The 21,979-nt window shown below is 41.0% G+C and overlaps 1 protein-coding gene across 2 annotated transcripts in view; it reads right to left on the bottom strand.

Moving 5' to 3' along the window:
- The window catches only part of Astn1 (astrotactin 1), a 328,592-nt gene that overhangs the window by 146,010 nt on the left and 160,603 nt on the right, over nt 1-21,979 (bottom strand). For both annotated transcript variants that reach the window (XM_008826113.3, XM_008826114.3), the window contains exon 8: nt 13,564-13,648. In XM_008826113.3, coding sequence (XP_008824335.1) covers nt 13,564-13,648 — 85 coding nt within the window. The remainder of the gene's footprint in view (nt 1-13,563; nt 13,649-21,979) is intronic.

Genomic DNA, 21,979 nt, shown 5'->3' on the forward strand with positions numbered 1-21,979 from the left:
ATCTACTATGTTTGAGGCTATTTATACATATCTGTGATAAAGTTGAGAACTTTTGTCTTTTCACTTAACAGAAGTACTTTATAGCTTCTCTTTGGAATATCCAAATCTCTAGCATCTTAGCAGCCTTTATTAAGTAAAATTATGGTAAGTCAACAGTTCGTTTGGTAGCCAAAATAGCTCTTAAGTGATGAATGGGTGGGTAGGGTATATAGCATGGATACTCTAGACAGGAAATGGTTCATAACCTGGATCAAAGAGACCTGTGGCATGAAATTTCACCATGCTCCAGAGTGTTATACGATTTATGGTTTATGAATTGATTATTTTTATTCATCATTTAATATTTTTGAACCATGACTGACTGAAGATAAATAAAACCTCAGGACATGAAGCCATGGGCATGGGAGGAGGGCTACTATGACTACGGAAATAATAGGAATCGGAGGCTGAAGTTAATACATAGACTATCAGAGTCAAGAATCAAAGGAATCCAATGAGCTACATGCTAAACTTTAATCGCATTTTATGTAAAACTTGCATTTAGGTTAAGAAAACTGACTGTAATCTTGAATTCTTCTTTCTCATAGCAGTTTCTGTGAGCAACGTTTTCCTTTTTTTTTTTTCCTCTGAAAACTCTTATTAGGTGCTGCCATAGCTTTAGATTTAATAAAAGTGTAACTTAGAATTCATTGACAGAAAATATTAGGCAAGAAATAAGTATGATACATTCTATGGAAGGATTTGATAATTCTTAGGCAACAGTCTAAAGGGCATGATGACACATAAGAGATGCAAAATACAGGAAGAGCCCATTCAGAAACTTGCAATCTAAAGTTTCTCTCTTTGGGAGACCAAAGAGAGGTGGCTTCAGCCTGTAAAGTGATTCCAGACAAGCATGAGGACCTGATCCAGAGCACCAACACTCAAGAAAAAAGCCATGTATGTTGGTACATATTTGTAATCCCAGCACTGGGGAAGTGGAGACAGGTGGATTCCTGGAGCTCCCTGGACAGTCAGGCTAGCCTAATTGATGAGTTCCAGACTCACTGAGAGACCCCGACTCCAAAAATAAGGTGGAGAGTGCTTGAAGAAGGCATCTGATGTCGACTTCTGGCCCCCAAACACATGCACATATGTGCCTGTACATCTGCATGCACGCATGCAAGTACATAAGCAAGCAGGCACATACACATACATAGTCAACACACACTCATGTACATACACAATACACACACACACACTCATGTACATACACAATACACACACACACACTCATGTACATACACAATACACACACACACTCTTAGAATTAGACAAATTCAATGAAAAGGCACAAGAGATCAGCCTGTAAACAATTATCTGACACCGGAAATATTCATAGGCAGCCATCCCACACTTACAGTGTTACTTATCCTTAGGCATCCACTTCACATGTTACAGAAGTTCATCATATTTTTTTGATCTACATGAAGGTGCAATGGGAACTAGCACATCGGGTATAGAAGAAGGAAGTAAATAGACTCCTTATAATTCCAAATGACAGAGCTGAATAAACAGCTGGAAATTACATGAAAATATATTTTGACTTAGCTCAACGATATAAGAAACTTTATTACAGCAATGGGATTAGATGCCTCATCAAATAACACTGTCCTCGGCACTAATAATGACCAAACAATGGCTGGAAGGCCATCTGCTGCAAAGACTGTAGGAGGGATTTCTATACCCATGGCACATTGGTTAATATGACCTTGAGGTGGGCTTCCAACTCTGTGTCTAGAATTGTCAGTGATCCAGCTGATATACTCCTGCTCTTGTCCCTAAAATTAGATAGGTGACTCATTACTTCCATGAGAGAAACTAAAATTTAAGAAGGTTTTATATAATACCTGTATTTCGGTATAGGAAACAGAAGCCTGTGTAAGTCTTGCACAGACCTCATTCAAACCTCCTAATCCTTCTAAGCTGGTCACTAGGCATTATCCAAGAAGGACTCATGAAGATGGATACACCCCTTAAATTATTTAGCAAATACCAATGGAGCACCTGCTATGTTCCAGGCAGTGTGTTAGGGTATGACAGAGCAATGATACATGACACTGTTTACCATTGTGGAATTTATGTAAACTCACAAGCAAAATGGACATTCGGATTATACCATTTGTTGAAAGATCAAAGAGCATAGATTAGGTCATAGCCAGTGCAAAACAAGATTTTTGAGGGCACATGCTACCAGACTGATCCAGGGCTTGTTTGTTTTATGAATGTTATTGAATACTGAGAGTAACATATCTTAATTAGGTTTTCTCAATAGAAGCTTATAATAATTTTATAAAGTAGGTATCTTTTTATTGTTAATGTTGACAAAATCAAGGCTTATACAGGTTCTAGAGTTATTAAAAAACAAATCTTTTAAGAGAGAAGAAAGAAGATTGGAGCTTGAGTTTGCCTGACTCCACCTCTTCTATTACGTTCCATTGCTTCTCATAAAGCTAAAAATGTGACCAAGTATGGGCTGTGAATGGGGCTCAGTGGTAGATGCTTGCCTAGAATGTAAGGGGCTCTAAGTTCAATTCCCAGTACTCCCCCCCCAAAATGAAATTAGCTGGTAAATATTGATCCTCACGGATTGGAGATATACAGTTTCCTGGCTAGAATGAAAAGTTTGACAAGACCTGAGCAGAGTCTTGTTCACCATACCTAAGACTATGCCTGAAAAAAAGAACCTTGGAGCATGTTCCAGATGACTCTGCCCCTGAGCCAGGTAGCAGGAAGGAAATGGGTGCACTTCTCCTTCAATGTGAACAACATGCCACTCACTCCTGACCCTCTGGACAAGGCCTCTGACACTGACCTTAGCAAGGATATGCCTCAATTTTGCATTCACTTATATTTGTGTCCGAAGGTAGGCAAATGGCGGCCCTGGATAGAGTCAAGCTATAGGCTGTGCTATGCACTGGGCAGAATGAGTCATTGTAGCTTGAATGCTGGCCATGATTTCACACTAACAACAGCACAAAGATACTCAGCAACAAATGCCTGTCCCCACTGACAGTCACAGCCTAGGGTCCCTCAGTATATGTCCAACTGAAGTGCCTTTTTAAACCTGAATTGGGCAGAGGCCAATGGCACTTACTGTGTTTATACGTCCAGTAAGTTCTCTCCAATGACTTGTCACTCTCTCTGGGACTCTATATCATTCTGAAAGAGAATCTCAACTCAGAACACATACTTATTATTTTAAACTAGTCTCGACTCTTGAAGTCTCTGCCTTTGGAAACCTAAAGCTGAATTTCAGCCCTCTCCTGCTTTCATCTAGAGACTCTTGGGAACAATTGGCCTTTGAGTGTTTGACTAAGCAAAGTCTTATATAGGGACCGTGGTTTTATTTTCATGCCTGTGGTACTCTCTGTGTTGCTGAAATATTGAACAGATCCACCTGTAAAATGTGAACAATGAAAGTCCACACTTTAAAGTTTTGAAATGAGAATTAAACCCCACCCAGTACTGTGATGGTTAGTAATGATAGTCAACTTGACAGAATCTATAATCACCTAGGAGATGAACTTCTGGACATATCTTTGAGGAATTTTCTAGATTGGGTTAAATAAGGTGGGAATATACACCCTAAACGTGGGTGGCATCATCCCCAGGGGTGGGGTCCCAGTCTGCATAAAAAGAGAAAGCTGAGCACCAACATTCATCTCTCTGCTTCCTGACTGCTGAGGCAATGTGACAAGTCACCTCACGCTCCTGCTGCCATAATTTCTCTGCCATGTCGGACTGTTCTCTCAACGTATTGCAAGGGCCATTGAAACACTAGGTTGCTACTGTGCTGAGAACTAAATTCTGGGAAGCCCCATGGGAGAGTTCTACCTTTAAAACTAGCTGAGCTAACATAACTTTAGGGTTTGTGCCACTATTCATGGCCTCTTTTCACAGTCCTGTACAGCAGAAGTCTAGGGATTCCAGCATCCAAAGGTCTTAAATCCAAAAGCCAACTCTGACTGGCAGGCCTGGGGTTGGCTATATCTCCTGAAGCCAATGAGCTATTCTCAATGGTGAAAACCCTGTGACAAGGTTAATAGACTAGGTGGTAAGGAGATCATCAGGGAAGAAAAAGGTGATTTCATTTGTTGAACTCCATTATGGTTTAATGATGTTGGCATCAGAGAATTCAGAGTCTTGTTCAACTCTCCATGATGCTGGCCTCAAATCTTCATGATACTGAGTCTCAGATAATAATACATTTGCCCCCCCCCACAACAAATGAGTTTTCTGCTTGGAATGAAATTTCAGATGACCTCAATTTTTTTTCTGCTCTATTTTTTCTAGATTTTTCTGCCAATCACACAATTTTTTGAACAAAGGAAAGCAAAAGATTCAGCACAAAACTAGATATGTAGTGACAATTTTTGAAATTACATATTACATTTAAAATATAGGAAAAATAATTTTAGCATGAATGATTGAACAAGAATCTAAACTACTTATCCAGGAAGAATAAACCTTAAGATTTAAGACTACCTTTATAGAAATTGTTTTCACATAAATTGTAGGTGGCATAAATATCAGTAATTGCTCATCTTCTAAAAAACATCTAGTTTGAGCCAAGCATGGTGGTGCAGCAGTCAGGAGGCAGAGGCAGGCGGATCTCTGTGAGTTCAAAGCTAGCCTGGTTTACATAGTGAGTTCCAGGACAGCTGGGGCTACAGAAAGACCCTGTCTCAAAAAGATAAAAATCCAGGTTGTAAGATTTTTGCCAAGATGCATGGTTATATTATATATATATATATATACATATATAATATACATATAATATCATATATACATATGTGTATATATAATATATGCTTTTATTCGGGGTGTGTGTGGTACATGTGCAGAAATGTATGCCGGTGCTCACAGGAGCCAAAAGAGGATGATGGTGTCCTGCTTTCTTGCTCTCTACCTTATTCCTTTAAGATAGGTCTCTCGCTGAACCTTGAGCTAGGCTGGCAGCCTGCAGGCTCCAAGGATCTTCTTATCTGTACCCCCTACAGTGCGGGGTTATAGGCACATGTAGCCATGCCCAGGTTCCTTGTAGCTTCTAGGATTTGAACTCGAGTGCTCGTCCTTGCTCAGCAAGTCCTCTTACCCACTAAACCATCTCTCTGTAGTAATATACATATATATATATATATATTTTCTTTTTTTTAACTTTAAAAAATTTACTGAGAACTTCAAACATGCATATAAGGTGTTTTGACCAAATCCATGCCCACTCTCTCCCTGCCAACTTCTCCCATATCTCTCCATCACTTTTTCTCTGACAACTTCATGTAAAAAATTATTCAGCATTGTATTTGGCTTTAATTTTAATAAATAATATGAATTAATTAGCATTAAGTGAAGGATTGTTTGGTATTTGGTGACACTGAAATTATACTGCACTAACTATTATGGTGAACATGTAGGCCACTACTTGCTGCTCAAATGGCCTTCTATTACATTGACTTATACAGATGTGCATATTAGAAGCTTGGCCTGAATAATATACTTTAAAGAACTTATTTCTTCCTGTTACAGCTATTTAGAATTGATAATTTTCAGTTAGACATTAAGAGTAATTCCTTACGGAAACTTTTGAGAAAAATAACGTGCCACAAGGATGCTTTCAAGGATTTGTTTTTATCTTTCTCCCCTGCTTTGTGATTACAACCACAAGATATGCTCATTGGTAAATTATGAGACAGAACAAAATATATGTAGAATAGATGGGGATGGAGGGAAGCAAAACTTTTGATGGATAGAAAAAGAAATTGGAAGGCAATACACCCAAATGGTAATGGTAGTTTTCTTTAAGCATGAGATAATGAGTGAATTTCTCTATTGATTAAAAAAAAAAAAAGATAAATAGCCCAAATCTCCAAAGGAAAGAAAAATCGTAGCAGTCTCTTCTCCAGTATTCTGAAACAGGAACCCAAAGTAACTGAAGGTCTAGGGATCACTCTCAGTGGAAAACATCCATGCGTTCAATAGAATATATAAATTCAGGACACTCTCTGGAAAGCATAGGCAAGACATAAAACATTCATTTCTATAAAATTGAAACAATTTATCTTCCATTCTTGAGCAGATGGGAGGGTAAATTGAGGTTGATTTTTTTTTTCACCCTGGTGGTCATGTTGGAGGAAATATGAGTGTTCCTGCTTCTGGCTCTGTTTAAAATAAGTCTCATGGTGCCTTGACCAGACAGGGTAGAGACAGCAGTGTGGTGGAATGTTACTCCTCCTATGGGGGCTAGGCAGCACTGTAGGTGGATGGCTGTCACTCAAATGAGGGAAGCCTATGATAAAGATGAATCTGCTTGCCCTGGAAGGGGAAATGAAGAGAAAAAGTGGACCCCAGACTATCTATCACCCACCTAGAGCTAAGAACCGACTCTTAGAATATTATGTGTTTTTCACATTCTTCTTTCTTAAATATTTATCCCATTGATTTATCTCCAATAGTTACAGCTTGATGACTAATTTTGTGGCCTAGGATTAGTTACTCCACCCCTCTTACTGTCCATTTCACAGTCAATAAAATGAAAAGAACTTCTAGTCACTAGTCTGTCAACCCAGTCCAAATTTTCACTGGAAGGGGACTGATAAGAGGGGTCTTATTTAGGAAATATCATTTGAGGATGAATGTCAAAACTACAGGCTCAGAGGCTGAGGAAATAGCCCAGTTGGTAAAGAGCTTGCCTTGCAGTCATGAAGCTCTGAGTTCAATCAAAAAGAATCCACATGAAAATGTTGGGTTTGGTAGCCTGTGCTTGTAATCCCAGCACTAGGAAAATAAAGATCCCTGGGGCTGGCTGCCAGCCAGTCTAGCCTAACTGATGAACTCTAGGTCAATGGCAGATCTTATCTTAAAGGAGGTGGATGGCATTCCTGAGAATGCCAACACAGGTTCTCTTCTGGTGTCTACAACATGTGCATATGCATCCATATCATAAGCATGTAACCACACCCATGAACATGTACACACACACACAAAAGCAGCAAAAACAATCATACCTTCTAAACTCAGGACCTTCTCCAAGATCAATGAAACAAAAAAAAATCTCTGGATGAAGTCAGAAATCAGCTTTGCAGATGATGCTTAAGCAGCTGCTCTGTGGACTACACTGGCATATAAGAACCCCTTCCTAGGGCAGCACTTGCTTCTGGGTCATCCTGAGTGACCAAGACAGTTACAGTTGGCCCTAAGAAAGGAGCCAAGGGCCTCATTCAAAAATGATGAGAGGGTCAGCAGTAGCTCACCAAAGGCCTCTGTGCAAATTAGAAAAAGGTAAACATCAGGACAAATATACCCTTTGTTCTAGAAGTGCGTTGGCCAGCATAGGTTAGGTTAAACTATCTGCAAAGGACAAAGTGCCTCACTAAACCAGCTTTCAAGTTCTGGCTTGGTTTGGGAAGGTTTGTTCTCTTCAGAGGGGCTGTATTTCCAACACAATCTGGTTGCAGTGGGATGCTACAAAGAGAAGGCATTGGAAAACTTGGGCTTCGTTTGAAAGGGCCTCTCTCTACTATCTGGCCCTGAAATGAGGAGAAAAGGGCAACACTGCCTTTGACTCCTGGAGGAAGAGAAGGAGACAGAGATCAATGATAACACAAAGCAAAACAAAAACAGAAAGGGAGAAAAAAAGAATATGGAATAAATGGGCAAATAAATTCACTGAAAACCCTTGTTAGGAATTAGTGACAATGATGAGAGATGGGGGTGGGGAGCTAATGGGGAGATAATCCCATTTGTGAATGGCAGGGCAGTGACAGGAGCTGGGCACAGACAATGAGGTCTGGGCTGGAGGGCAAAGGAGGAGGCACTGAAGATAAGAGGGTCCGGGCCTTGCTGCTTGTTTTGTCTGAGGGGCTGGAGGAAGTCGAATGGCCTCAGAGACACAGAAACAAACAAGGGAGCGGGGAAGAAAAATCAAGATTATGAGCTAGAAATGGGTCCCCAAAAGTTAGGAAATGTCGTATCATTAAGGATATGTCATTCACTAAAGACTGCGAACTCCATCGGAGTACTTTCTGAAGAGTTACAGCTGGTCAAAGAAGTTTAGACTCAGCCAAGGTGTGTAGTGGAATCCGAGATACACCGTGGCTGACAGGACAGCATAGCAAAGAGGAGGCTTTTCACCTATTCAGGAGGCAGCACACTGGTGCATGAGGATCTGAGTTCTCATGTAAAAAGCTGGGTTTAGTGACTCACACCCACAATCCCAGCTTTGGGGAGAAGGAAACAGATGGATACCTAGGGCTTGCTGGGCAGTCTGTCTAGCCAACTCGTGAGCTCCAAGCTCAGCTAGAAACCTGAAATCTGTCTCAAAAAAAGGTGGAGAAGCCATTGAGGAAGATAGCCAATGTCAATCTCTAGCACCAACATGCACGCACACTCATGTGCGTGTGTACATGTACAATGCACCACACAAGTACACACTCATGTACACCCATACAGAAAAAGAAATAGGTTTTACCATTTGGAGTGAGGACGTTTGTTCCTTATATACATTGGAGTCCCTAAGAAAGCAGTAGCTCCTGAGTAGAGGAGAAAGAAAAAGTTGTAGAAATAGAGCAGAAACAGCACCTGGGGCAATGGAAAGGTCAGTGTAAACCATGTGTGAGTGAGTGAATCATGTCCAGTGAAAGGCGTCATCTCCTGAGCAGGCATAGGGAAGAAAAAGTACTCTCATGAGCAGAGTCATTCCTCACAACAGCTTTTGAATACTTGGAGGAACACCTGCTCATTTTCCTCAGCAGGTCTCTCACCGTTTCATGAGTTATCACCCTGTCTTCATCCTTCAGCATTGAAATCCAGTGATATTTTATACTTCTCTATTGGAGAATCTCCTTGGCGTTGCCCTCTGTAGCTGAGATGCCAGAATAAGAAATCAGACTACTATTTACCAGGAACCTTCAAATGCATGAATTTAATCTAATTGTGATATTCTGAAAAATGTATCTGGAGGCCCTTGAATACACTTCTAATTTAACAAAAAGCCATTATTATGGCCTTTCTTAATAACTCTAAAGTATCTAAATAAGTTTGGTTTTTTTCCTCTTGATATTCTTATGTAAATCAATCTCTCTTGCTTCCTCTGCTCTCATTTATTGTTTTCATTTCTCATCTGTGAACATTTTCAATTTGTCTTTTCGGTCCTAGCAAACAAATATCAAATGCAGACTCTAATGGTCTCTGGCTGTGTCTTGCAGCCACAGTGCTGGGGGTGAGTGTGCAAAGATTTACTCAGTGAATTCACACAGGGAAGAAAGAAGACACAGCAAGCCACAGCACTGGGCTAGAACTCTTCAATCCTGGGTTCTTTTGGCATTTGGGTGGCATGGGGGTGTTGTGACAGAATGTTTGATTTGTTTGCCAGCATCAAAGACCAAAGATATAACCTCAGACATCCCATGTTCTTTGAATAACCCATTAGAAATCTGTCATGCACATTCGCTAGTAAAACTAATTTTACTTCTAGTGAAAAAGAACTTCTTATATAAAAAATTCAGTAATTTTTACAATTTTACCTTTGGACCCCATCACCCAGGTGAGTTGGAGTGGTTAGCTATACCAATCAGATCAACGTATGATTGTCTCAGCCTGCCTCCTGCTTCCTGGACATTGCTGGCAAAACTGGAGGCACCAGAAAATTATTACAATATGTTTTTGTTATAGACTTTAGACCAAGGCCTCTAATTTTCTATCATTCTTTGCTTTTTCTTGAAGGCTTTTGTCTACAGGACAGTTTCAGGAATATACTTTCCTTGAAGAATCCAGCTACATAAAACCTAAATAGTTCTGATAGGATATGTGTTTATCTTGTGTGTGGTTTAATAAATATTTAAGTTCATTATAAATGGTCCCCAAAGAACTGTGCAGGGAGGGCCTATACAGATACCTTTGAAAACCTCCCCTCTACCAACAGTTCTAGAGATTATAAATGGAATTTAGTGTTTAGGGCTTTAGAAAAACCTCTAATTATTTACCCACTTTAGCTTTTTCTCCTGGTCATTTGAAAGATATTCTCAATCTAAATTGAGCTATTTATCTACCATTCCTAGAAGCCCATGATTCTTATGTGTCTAGGAAACCCAGACTCCTAACGTCTCTGTGTTTTCCACCTGTTGTGTCCTTCACTTAGAATAGCCTTAATTACCTGTCAAACAGAACAATTAAAAGGTAGACTTCTCCATGGACCTCTCCCAGGTGCTTCAGCCCTACCTAAGTCACCCCTTAAAATGTATTCCCATGTACTTTTTCACACTTCTTTGAAAGGTCTTAGGTTGAATTTTACTTATTTCCCTCTACTTTTGTAGATTACTAGTTTTTCCAAAGCAGAAACTATATCTTATTCTGAGGTATAGCAACCAGTCATATTCTCAATCAGAAGAGGAATGGGGTGAGTATTTGTTGAAAACATAAGTGAATGGAATCAATGACAGGATGTAGAGGTGAGAGCAATCCTATAAACAGACTGACTCACTCATGCACACACACACACACACACACACAATTTTCACATAAACACTACCCATGTACACAGAACCCCCCCACACACAGTGTAAGGCAGAGTGGTAGGCAGAAGTTTCTTAAAAGCTTCACGTGCAACTCCTTTGCCTCACAGAACCATTTGTAACCTTTTTGTGAATGTCCTTGATCAATTTTCTTCCTTGTCTTAAAGTCACAAATGTGCCCCCCCCCACACACACAGTGTAAGGCAGAGTGGTAGGCAGAAGTTTCTTAAAAGCTTCACATGCAACTCCTTTGCCTCACAGAACCATTTGTAACCTTTTGTGAATGTCCTTGATCAATTTTCTTCCTTGTCTTAAAGTCACAAATGTTTTGGTCACTTTTCTCCTGGCATATCAATCTTGATTTCCCCCCCAAATAATCTAGCTATTACTGGTTTAGGATTTGTCTGTCCTATCTAGAATGAATATACTACTATATTATATTTGCCATATCAGAATGTTAAGAGAAAACATCAGCACCCCTCTGTGAGCTTTTCCCGTTTAGCCTCCAGAACACGAATTAAAAATTTTCAGGAAAATAGAGCTCACCATTCATTTCCCATGATACCCCAATATGTATCATTATTTGGCAATCTGTCAGACAGTTTTCAATTTGAGTGACAGTCTTCGCATTCAAACCTATTTTGATTAATTTTGTGAAAATCTTCTAGAGAAACGTAGCATCAGTTCCCTCATTTAAATCAAAGTCTGGGCATCTTCTATTTTTCACTTATCTCGTCATTTTAGGAGGGAAAGTTCACTCACTCACCTGGCGTTTGTTTTATAAACATAAACTCAGCTGCTTATCACTCCTGGCTCCATTTCCCTCAAGACAGTTACTTCTTTTCCTGACAGTGGCTCTATTATTTTATTAGTGTCTACAACGAGACCTCATAGACAGTGACAATCACAGAATAATGGAAATTAGAGATGGAAATGACAGATTAGGTCTCTTTGTCTATTTCCTGGGGCTAATTCTCTTGTCAGTCTGTAGCTCAGTAGTGTAGTCTATCTTGTTCCAAATGACACCAGTGCTGGGACCTCTACCATTTCCCTTGGGGCTCTTGTCTACATCCTAAGACTGTCTCTACATCTAGCCAGAGGGAATGATAAAGACCAAGTGAAGTCAAGCCCATTCCCACATGATCTGTCTACAAGGCTAAAGATGTGGAGACTTGAGCGATTAACCACCAAATCCAATCACTGTGGAGGGCCAGGCTGGATCATTCGGAGCAAAAGTGAAATGATATTTTGTAGACGTTTTCTTCAGCAGCAAGATTGCAGACTAAGAGATGGAGAAGTGGTTATCCATCACATTTTACATATTTTACTCAGTAAGAATCGTATGTGAGATTCTCAGCCATCACATAAGCTAAAGTGCTGGCTCCACAGCAACTGTGCAAACATTTCAATGGCAAAAAGAGTCAGGGAAGCAACTCTGCAGAATTTAAATAGAGAATGGCATGCTGTATTCGTATCCCACTTGACGTCTATTAGCCAAATTCTCTGTTGTTCTCACCAGCATTCAATAATAACATGCCACCTCATATGTATTTCCTCTTCTGCAAACACCTTCCTCTAAAAAATTTGCTAACTGCCTATCTGATATAAACTCAAATTCCATTGAAGTGGAGTCATCCTTCATTCTTACTAACAGAAAAATTTCATGGCATCTTGATTTCTCTAACTTTCCTGACCTGTGACTTAGATTTCCTTTCCCTAACTTCATTTCCTCTTGTCCTTATCCCTCAACTTCAACCCGTTCCAGGACATTTGCCCTCTTCCAGCATCCGTGGGCATCTATCAAACCTTGACTAGTCATCGGCTGGCTAAGTTCTCAGAGTTGAGTTCTTCTATCCCCTGATCATAAATCAGTCCTTTGGGCTCTTCAATCATTTTTATTGCTCTTCTCCAAACTCTCACCCATTTGTCAGCATATTTATTGCTTTGAGAGTCCAGAACTACACTCAGTATTCTAGGTTTGGTCTCAAGAGAATCACAAAAAGGGGGCTTGACCATGGACCTCAGGGCTAAAAGTCTCTTTGGTAATGTCAGAAATGATGTTGCTTTACTATCCCCCCGTAGATCTGCAAACAGTCTAATCTGCAGTCCAAGAACTCACATACCAGGATGCTTTTTGCCTTGATTTCTTTCTAATTCTCCTATTCTATTGACTGCTGTTACTAGTTAGCATTTATTGATCATATCTTCCTCCTGACCTCTTTTCCACCTATCTAATACAGAAATCAAGTCCTCAGAATTCAAAACAAGACACAAAATTGCTTTTAAAATCAACACAGTACAAGATGGATAGTGGTGATGGCTGCCCAGCAATATAAGTATGCTTAATGTCACTGATTTGCACATTTAAAAATTATTAACTTGGTAAATTTAATTCTACATATGTTTTATCTCAATAAAACCATCTAAAAATGAATTTTTAAAAGAAAAGATAAAGTAGCTACTTTCCCCCAGTCACTTGTGTTTGGGGAAAGTAAAAGTCACACAGAGAAATGGTAAATAGGGATCCAGTAAAAGTACCACCCTCCTGAGCACAGTACACTCCCGAAGTCTTTGAATGCCACCCATGCTGACAGTGCTGGTGGCAAGCAGTCTTCAGGGGCTCCTCAAGCTCTGAGAGAGAGAGCCCCAGCAGAGTCAGTGTGTATTCACGTGTCTCCAACAAAATCATTAGCTAAGCTCTGCCTTGGGAATCCTTGTAGATGGTGGTGGGGTGAAAAGAAAGAGAGGGACGGCTTGGTTTTCAGACTCCAGCTGTAGGCGGCAGAGCTGTGAGTCAGAACCATCATCTCCTGACTTGTAAATGGAGGAAAGGATGACATGGATGTTACTGGTTTGGTATGAATATGGAAAGGAACAGTCACAACTTTACTACTGACCATTTAGAATACAAGAATCCATCAACTCTGTTACTCTACCTACAGTTGCTCCAGGTCATGTCTGTGTGAGGGAGCAGTGACATGTGAAACGGCTAATTTGCCAGCTCCTCACTTACCCCTGGTTTGTTCCCCATTCATTCCGAATGCAAAGGTGCTTATGGACAGGATCCTTCATGTAGCCTTCGTAGCACAGGCATTCCCCTTAGGATCAGGTTAAGGAGGAAAAGAGAAACACAAGTAAATCAACTAACAGGTCAATATTTGAGAGGCTAATACGAAATGATCAGATTAAACTCTGACTCCAATTATTGCATAAATGATACACTACATTCCCTTTCCACTGCCCGCATGAATGAATATCCCCCTTTCCCAGTGCATGATGATTCCCGTGAAGTAAACCTAAAGTTTGCAAAGCACCTATTCTTAACACTCTGGAAGTACAAAGATCAGCAATTCTTTGAGGAAAGGGACACTTCATGCTCATTTTCTCAATTCCAGGGTACAAGCAAGGTAATTAGAAGATGACGAATAAATGTTTAAAGTCTGTATATGTGAGTGACTTCAAGTATTCCCAGGAATCTTGAAAAGCAGGAATCCATACTAATATGCTGATAAGGGAAGCCAAAGCTTGGAAAAATTGAAAGACTTGTCCCTAACTTATAAATATTTGAACCTATGTTTGTCTGGCTTCAGACCTTTTTTTCTTATCATGTGGTGCTGTTAATCCACAGAACAACTACGGCATTTAAAGGAGGTTGCATATACCTATTCTGTTTTTAGGAGTTCTGGGCTTTAGCTTTTCATTGAAAATGCCTAATTACCTTTTGAACCCTGTAAACCCAGACTATCGACAAGATTGCATTTGCTCAGATATTATGACTGTTCATACCATTTGTCCTTTTATTGGCATATCAAGAAGTCCAAGAACCCTCTGGTATTACATACAAAAGTATATATTTGTGTTTGTGTACATGCCTTTTTCCAAGGCAGGGCTGCATAGCATTAATTCATTAGCAAACAAACTCACAAGCTCCAAAAGATGAACAGTCATTGCTCTACTTAGTACTTACTGATCTTGGATGACACCGTTGCAGCTCCCTTAGGTTAATACTTCCTTATGCATGTCTCCAAGCCACTGAGCCTAGTCATACTAGAGCATTTGCTTTCAGTCTTTGAATGACTGGTATTTAATTTATAACCAGTGAAACAAGAAAGTGTGACTTCTTGAAAATTGTAAATAACAAATTTATAAAGGTGCCAAATCCTAAGGAGACAGTAGGCACACAGTCTATTTATCTCCCAAGGAAGAGACACTTAAGAAAGCTATAAATAGAATTACAGCTTTGAATGCTATTTCCTCCTTATGAAGATAAAACAATAAAAATGAAATAAAGGTGTCTGAAAGAGGAGAAGTCTGAATAGTGTGAGCAAGGCAATTTTTTGTTTAAGATCTTAGCTCATGCATTCATTTCAGGTTTTACATAGAAGCTACTTCCTATCAGGGCCTCAGTATCAATAACAGTCACTTATCCCCACACCCAAACACACTCAGTTCAATGAACTAGTGAGTGGACTGAAAATGTGTAACTTAGTTTTTGAAAAAGTCACAGAATATTAGAATCAGAACTGTATGGCAAACTCTGACTTCATGGGCTATTGTGGAACCTACTGACCCACTTTAGGCCCAAATTTATTACCTTCACTGGTTCCGAGCTCCAGCTACAAATGGTCAGGGAGCTCTGAGTGAAACATCAAGAAATACAGCTTGAAACTGGGTGGTTGGTGACAAGACCTGCCAGTGAAGGCTACTTTGCTGGTGAAAGGGAAGGTACGTAAGAAAAAAAAAAGGCAAGTTCCAGGAACAAGACAAAAGAAGATAGGGCTTCATGAGTTCTCAGTTCCAAAGAAAGCACACAAACCCCAAACATAAGCTATGCAAGGCAAGGATAGGTTGGTTTCTCCAAATAAGTGAGTATTTCATAGATACTATGAAAATTAGCTGCCTGTCTTGCTGCTATGACAAAATACCTAACAAAATCAACTTAAGGATCATTTTGGTTCACTATTTGAAGGTATAGTCCTTCGTGGTGGCAGGAAGGTGAGGCAGCTGATCCCATGCATCCGTAGTCAAGAAGCAGAGGTATTTTCCTTTGCTGGTGCTCAGCTTGTGTTCTCCTTTAGTGCAGTCCAGGACTCTAGGCCATGGAATGGTTCCTGGGACATTTACGGTAGATCCTCTCACCTTAGTTGACCCAATATAGACAATCCCTCCCAGAAGTGCTCAGAAGCTTGTCTCTTTGGTGATCCTAGATCTTATCAAGTTGATATATCAACCATCGATAATCCCAAATGATCTAATTAAAGAGTTTAACTGGATATATGATTCAGTGCTAATGTTTTTGCTGCCAAAGTGTGAGGACCAGAGTTTGAATTCCCAGTGTCCACATAAAAGTTTGGCATGGTGGCATATGCTCATAACCCCATGCACCTGGAAGCAAAGATGAGTAGAATGAGAGGGTTCACTGGTCAGCCAGTCTAGAAGAAAGGGTGAACTCCAGTTCAGTAAGAGACCCAGTTTCAAGGAAAGTAGAGAGAGCAATAGAAGAAGACATCTGAAGTTGACCTTTAGTCTCTATGCATACACTTACAAACATATCAGTGCACAATACACACACACACATACACACACACACGCACGAGGAAAAAATAAGGGCTTGTTTTGTTTATAGATAGCAACCCATCATCTGATGTGAAGATATCTAAGTCAGCTAATGGGTTAAAGCTCAACTACATCTCTTTTTTGGAAAAGATACTCTCCTGATTGTCATTGTGGACAATTAGGCATGAATAGCATGCTAAGAAACAGGATGTAATCTCAGGAGCCTGTCAAACACATCTTTCTGATTCTCAGAATGAACTTAGCTAGTACTGGCATTGTAGCTCACTTGATAGAGTGCTTGCCAAGCATGCATGAAATGGATTTGATCTCCACTATGAAAAGCATATATTTGATTCCCCGCACCACATAAACTGCATATGGTGAAAAATGCCTGTAATCATAGCACTGGGGAGGTGGAGGCAGGAGGATCAGAAATTCAAGGTCAGCCTCAGCTACAAAGGAATTTTGAGGCCACCTTGGGCTACATGAGACTCTGAATCAGAAAACCAAGAATGGGGGCTAGAGAAATGGCTCAACAGTTAAGAACACTGGCTGCTCATGCAGAAGACCTAGGTTTGGTTCCCAGCACCCACATGGCAGCTAACAATCATTTATAACTCCAGCTTCAGGGAATCAGATGCTCTCTTCTGAACTCCGTGGGCAGTGCACAACATGGGTGCACTTACACACATGCCAGCAATACACTCATACATAAAATAAAATAATAAATAAATTTTTTTAAAAAAATGAAGAATTGTATCAGCTGGATACTTATTCTAGAATTAAAGATTGAGAAAAAAAGAAATAATTCTCATTTACATTATATCTACTTACCAAAAAACATATAAAAATCAATGTACTAACAACTCAGAATTCAAGCAGAGCCCTATTTCTCTAAGGGCAGCAACACCTACCATTTGTATAATGCATTTACCTTCTCAAATTGCCTTCATGGTCATTATCTCCTTATGAGGCTTCTGTCACTCATTACCATGTGGGGACACACTGCTGACAGCAGATAAAGCTTTTCTTCATATAATGGCATATGCCACCCAAAGTTAAGAGGAAACAGAGAAGCCTAACATATAAGGCTTGAGTTTGGAGATATCCAAAATTTGCCTCTCAACAGAGCCTCATTTCTGGAACCCACCAAACTTGCCTCTTCTGTATTCTTCCTCAAACCAGTTTGGCCATCTACACTGCAAGGAGTTCAGACTTGATGAGGAAAGTTGCTATGGCAACCAACTGCTAAATCTTGACTTGAAGAGGGGTTTTGTACAAGTACAGGCTCCGACTGTTAGCTGTGAATTTTAAAGACCCCACAAGGGTGTTGGATGCCCTCCTAAGCTAGAAGTGTTACAGTCTCCGCATCTGCTGTGACAGATGGCAGGAACCACATGAGGCGCTGACTCTGTGGTGGTGTACATAGGAATCCAACAGAAAGACGTGTCATGGCCACGGAGAAGTGCCCAGCTAGCAGAGAGTGTGTCCTGCATGAACTACTCTGCCAATCATACTGTTGGAGAGGAAAAGCCCACCAGGAGATGTTGGTGCACATCTGCTTTTGCTTGGTACCTAACGGGCAAGCCCCTTGAGCTACCTTGCATGATGGACAGCACCTTTGGTCATTTCCCTTTCTACAGATGAAGGATGGAGTCACAAATTTCATTGAAGGATTAAAAAAGACCTTGAAGCTAGGATTTCTCGGGCATGGTGGGGTCACCAAAAGTTTGTCTCAATATAAATGAGATCAAGGCCCAAAGCCCTGAGTCATCACATAGTTTCAGGTAGTGGTTGGCTTTTATTAAATGAAATTGAGTATACCTTGTCTAAAATTGAAATGTTTGTAAGACATCTGGCCTTGGGTAATGTCAAGTTGCCCACTGGGGACATCAGGCAAGAGGCAGGCCTAGGGTTGAATGGCTTTATAGAACTCTGGGAGAGGAAATAGGGGAACATGCTGAAGTGCATGCTGGAGCTACAGATTTAAGTAGGAAATCCAGGTGTGGGAACAAAATCAGGCCTGAGCTCTTCTGCCAAATTGGGTTATAAAACGTCCCATGAAGGGGAGAGAAGCAGTGGCTTGGAGCAAGCAAAGAAGTAGAGGCGGGTTTCTCTGGAAACCTGGTCCAATGCCCCTCAGCAGGTTTATACATTTCAAAGTAGTTGTGTGTGGCCCGTGGAAAGACTTAGGTAAGAAGGGATTTTGGTGAACATCTTAGATAGATATTAAAACTTGATTTAGCTTGGAAGTCTGTTCTACTTGCAGACCCATGAGGCTGCACATCTTGAAAAAGGCCCTGGGGGCTGTGGCCAGAATTGATGTGGCTGAGAAAGGAAGCAGGTATCTGAAGCCTCCACAGCTGTCTATATGGCAGAACAAAGGCTTGGGATGGAGAAGAGAGAAAAGCCAATGAAACCAGGTAGTTGTTTTCCATTAAAAACCAAAACCAGAGCCGGGTGTGGTGGCACACATTTTTTAATCCCAGCACTTGGGAGGGAGGCAGAGGCAGGAGGATTTCTGTGAGTTTGAAGCCAGCCTGGTCTCCATTAGCGAATCCAGGCTAGCTGCAGCTACAGAGAAACCTTGTCTCAAAAAGACCAAAAAAAAAAAAAAAAGAACCCAAACCAAAAAACCCAAAATGTATAGCCACAAAAAGACCCTTAGAAAATATAAGAACAATAAGCCTATGGCAGGATCTGGCAGAGCACTAAACTACACAGCCTTAGTACTTTGTGATTAGCCCAACTTAACCAAGGATGCTCCTAGGGGAGTCAAGCTGGCAGGATGTAGGAGAGAATAGTAGTTGGCAAAGGGCCTCATTATGGACTGAGGCTCTCGGCAGTCACTCAGAAGGAGAATAATTCTAAGTCATCCATTCCAATTCCCTTCTGGAAGGGCAGGCAGAGGGAAAAGTGTCTCAAAATGACCAGGAGTGTGAGTTCTACTGTCATGCAGTCGAACTTTGGGTACAGTGGGTAAGGTGATAGCTTATGATTATTAACTAATCAACCGTCTTGGGTTAGTTAGTCAACTTCTCTCTAAAATAGAAATTAAAAACACTGCCTACTTCATACAGTTGGGGAGGAGCTCCGATTATCTAAGCCAATCATAGTGACAGAAACATGATGAGCTCACAATAAATATTACCTGTCCTGATTTTTACTGATAATCCTTTTCTCATACATTCCCCGCCCCCCGTGAAATGTGGCTAGGCAGTGGGGAGATGTACCACAGTATATTGTGCGGTCATCATCAGGTTGAACCCAACCCACAGGAGTCCTGAATCTTCCTCTAACCATGTACTAAGACTGGCTTGTCATAGGTTGACACTGGTCAAAGAGTGTCACAGTGATCAGCAGCAAATCCCAGTGGCAGGCACATATGCATCTCATTTCTCAGGTGCATTTACACATGATCAGGTCTGTGGATTTGGGATGGTTATAAGAACATTTGCTAGTGGCTGCTATTTTCCAGGCATTGAGCTCCAAGTACATTTCATTCCTCACAGGTAGCATGATGCTAGAATAGAAGTGGAGAGGAAAACTACACCTGAACATGGTTCAGCAAGCTTCCTTCAGCTCCAGCTCCTCTGTATACAGCTCCTCACACATCTTTAGGAGTTCTGCAGTTGGGCTGAGGGGTAGGAAGAGGGAGCACAGCAAAGGTGGTCACTCACAGACCTAGTGTTCTAAAGCAACATCAATATATTATGCCATGTTTGTATAGGCCAGAGAGGTCTGATGTAAGTTTCGTGGGGTTGAAGTCAAGTGTCTACAGAGTTGTGCTTCTTCCTGGAAGCTGCAAGTGAGAATCTGCTTTCTTGCTTTTCCCTCTTCTGGAGGCTGTCCACATTGAGACTGCCCGCATTCCTTGGCTAGTGATTCCTCTTCCATCTTCAGAACATACAATAGCTTATTAGGCCCTTATATCACATCACTCTAAGCTCCTCTTTGCCCTTTCACACTTACTTTTAATTGCATTAGGACATCCAGATAATCTAGGATAATCTTGCAGATAATCTAGGATAAATTGTAGGCAATCTTGATTCCATGTGCCATTTTTATATCTTTGCCATGTAACGTAACAGATTCTGGGAATTAGGATGTGGACATCTGGACGAGTCCATTTTTCTGTCTCTCACACCTGGTATTATGGAGCCCTGTGCAGGTGATGTGTAAACACACGCTTAGCTTGGGGACACTTTTAGGAAGGATGCCTAAAGAGAGCTCCAGGCACCAAAGGCTGCTCCTTTGCAGTGACTGAGCATCTGTGTTTGTGTGCTTGTATGTTTATGGGTGCGTGTGCCTGCGTGAAAAAATACACAAGTGCACTTGCACAGCCCTATATATCCATATGGGCAGACCCTTCAGCACGGCTGGGAAAGCACATGTCCCAACACTCTGACATTTCCAAGTAAGCTAGCTGGAGGACTGCAAAAATAACGTCAACTTGACTTGGAGCCAATTCCCACACTCAGCTCTTTGGAGAAAGGCTCTAGGATGGAGTGTAGGAGGCGATAAAGTTTCTTAGTGATGAGCGTGTGGGATGACCACATCATCCCATGTGCAGAAAGAAGTAGCGCGGGGGTGGGGGTTCCAATTCCAGCATTAATGAAAATCAAAGGCTCTGCAGTGTTTCTTAGCTGCCACCCCAAATGAAGATGTCATACCTTAGCTCTGCTGTGGGGCTTGGGTTCTTATTTTTAGTTTGCCCTGTAGCTTTCCAGTTAGAAATTCATTTGTTATCCAGATACTGGAGAACTATTTTAGAGGAAGGGACTTCCCAAAGTCATCTTTTTTAGGAAGGATTAGAAGTGAGACACCTGGAAGGGACTGAAGGGAGGATAGGAAGACTTCATTTTAGATAAGCAGCTTCCTAAAACACCCAACAGGCATGCTCGGTATGGGTTCTTGCATAAAGAGTTTTGAGTGACGAATATGTTGGATCTGATGTGTAGGGAAATGAAGAAATCCTTGATAACCCTACTTCTTCTCTGATTTCATTATAGATTAAACACCAACTCTCCCTGCAGGTAGCCATGGGGCTTTGGACCAATCAAGCCCAGATATTCAAATGTTATGTAAAGTAAGAAGAAAATTCATTTCTAAGACCTTTGCAGGTATAGAACACCAGACCATTCTTTCCACATGTAATTGTATCCTTCCTGCTCTTAAAAAGCCAAGTGGAAGAATCCAAGGTCCTCTGGAGATAATGTTGCTCTCAGAAGTGAGTTTAATAGCTAAGATTGTCCCAAATCCTCTTAATCCAAACCAGCTGGAGAATGAGGATACCAGAGACTAGCCCCACTACATAGAGAGTTCCCACCTCTGAGATTAGCTCTTTTTAATTTCTTCCAAGCACACTAGCTTTGGGGCATGGTGCACAGCCCATCTGTTGGTTTGGTGTTTGCCTGACAGCGTGGGAGGAGCAGTAAGTAAGCACAGTCTTAGACATCAGATGTTTTAAGTGCTGTACTTTCTCCTCCATATGGGGGCCCAGAATCTCTGTGATGGGCCCACGTAAAATAACTTTAAAACCTAAGAACATGAACTTCAGATGTCACGGTTACCTGCTACTCTTCTAAGGACTCTTTTTTTTTTTTTTTTTTCTCCCTGTAGCCCGAGCTGTCCTGGAACTTACTGTGTAGACCAGGCTGGCCTTGAACTCACAGAGATCCACCTGCCTCTGCCTCCCAAGTGCTGGGACTACAGGCATGCACCACTAAGGACTTTTAATAACAGATTACAATAGAAATAAAGCAATAAAGTTTATATATCTTAGACTTCATCTGTAGAAAGACTTGTGCCTCAGGGTCTGAAGTCTCTCTCTCTTTCTCTCTCTCTCTCTCTCTCTTTCTCTCTCTCTCTCT

The sequence above is a fragment of the Nannospalax galili genome, unplaced genomic scaffold, assembly GCF_000622305.1.
Source record: "Nannospalax galili isolate Female #2095 unplaced genomic scaffold, S.galili_v1.0 scaffold429, whole genome shotgun sequence".
In the NCBI taxonomy this organism is placed as follows: Eukaryota; Metazoa; Chordata; class Mammalia; order Rodentia; family Spalacidae; genus Nannospalax; species Nannospalax galili.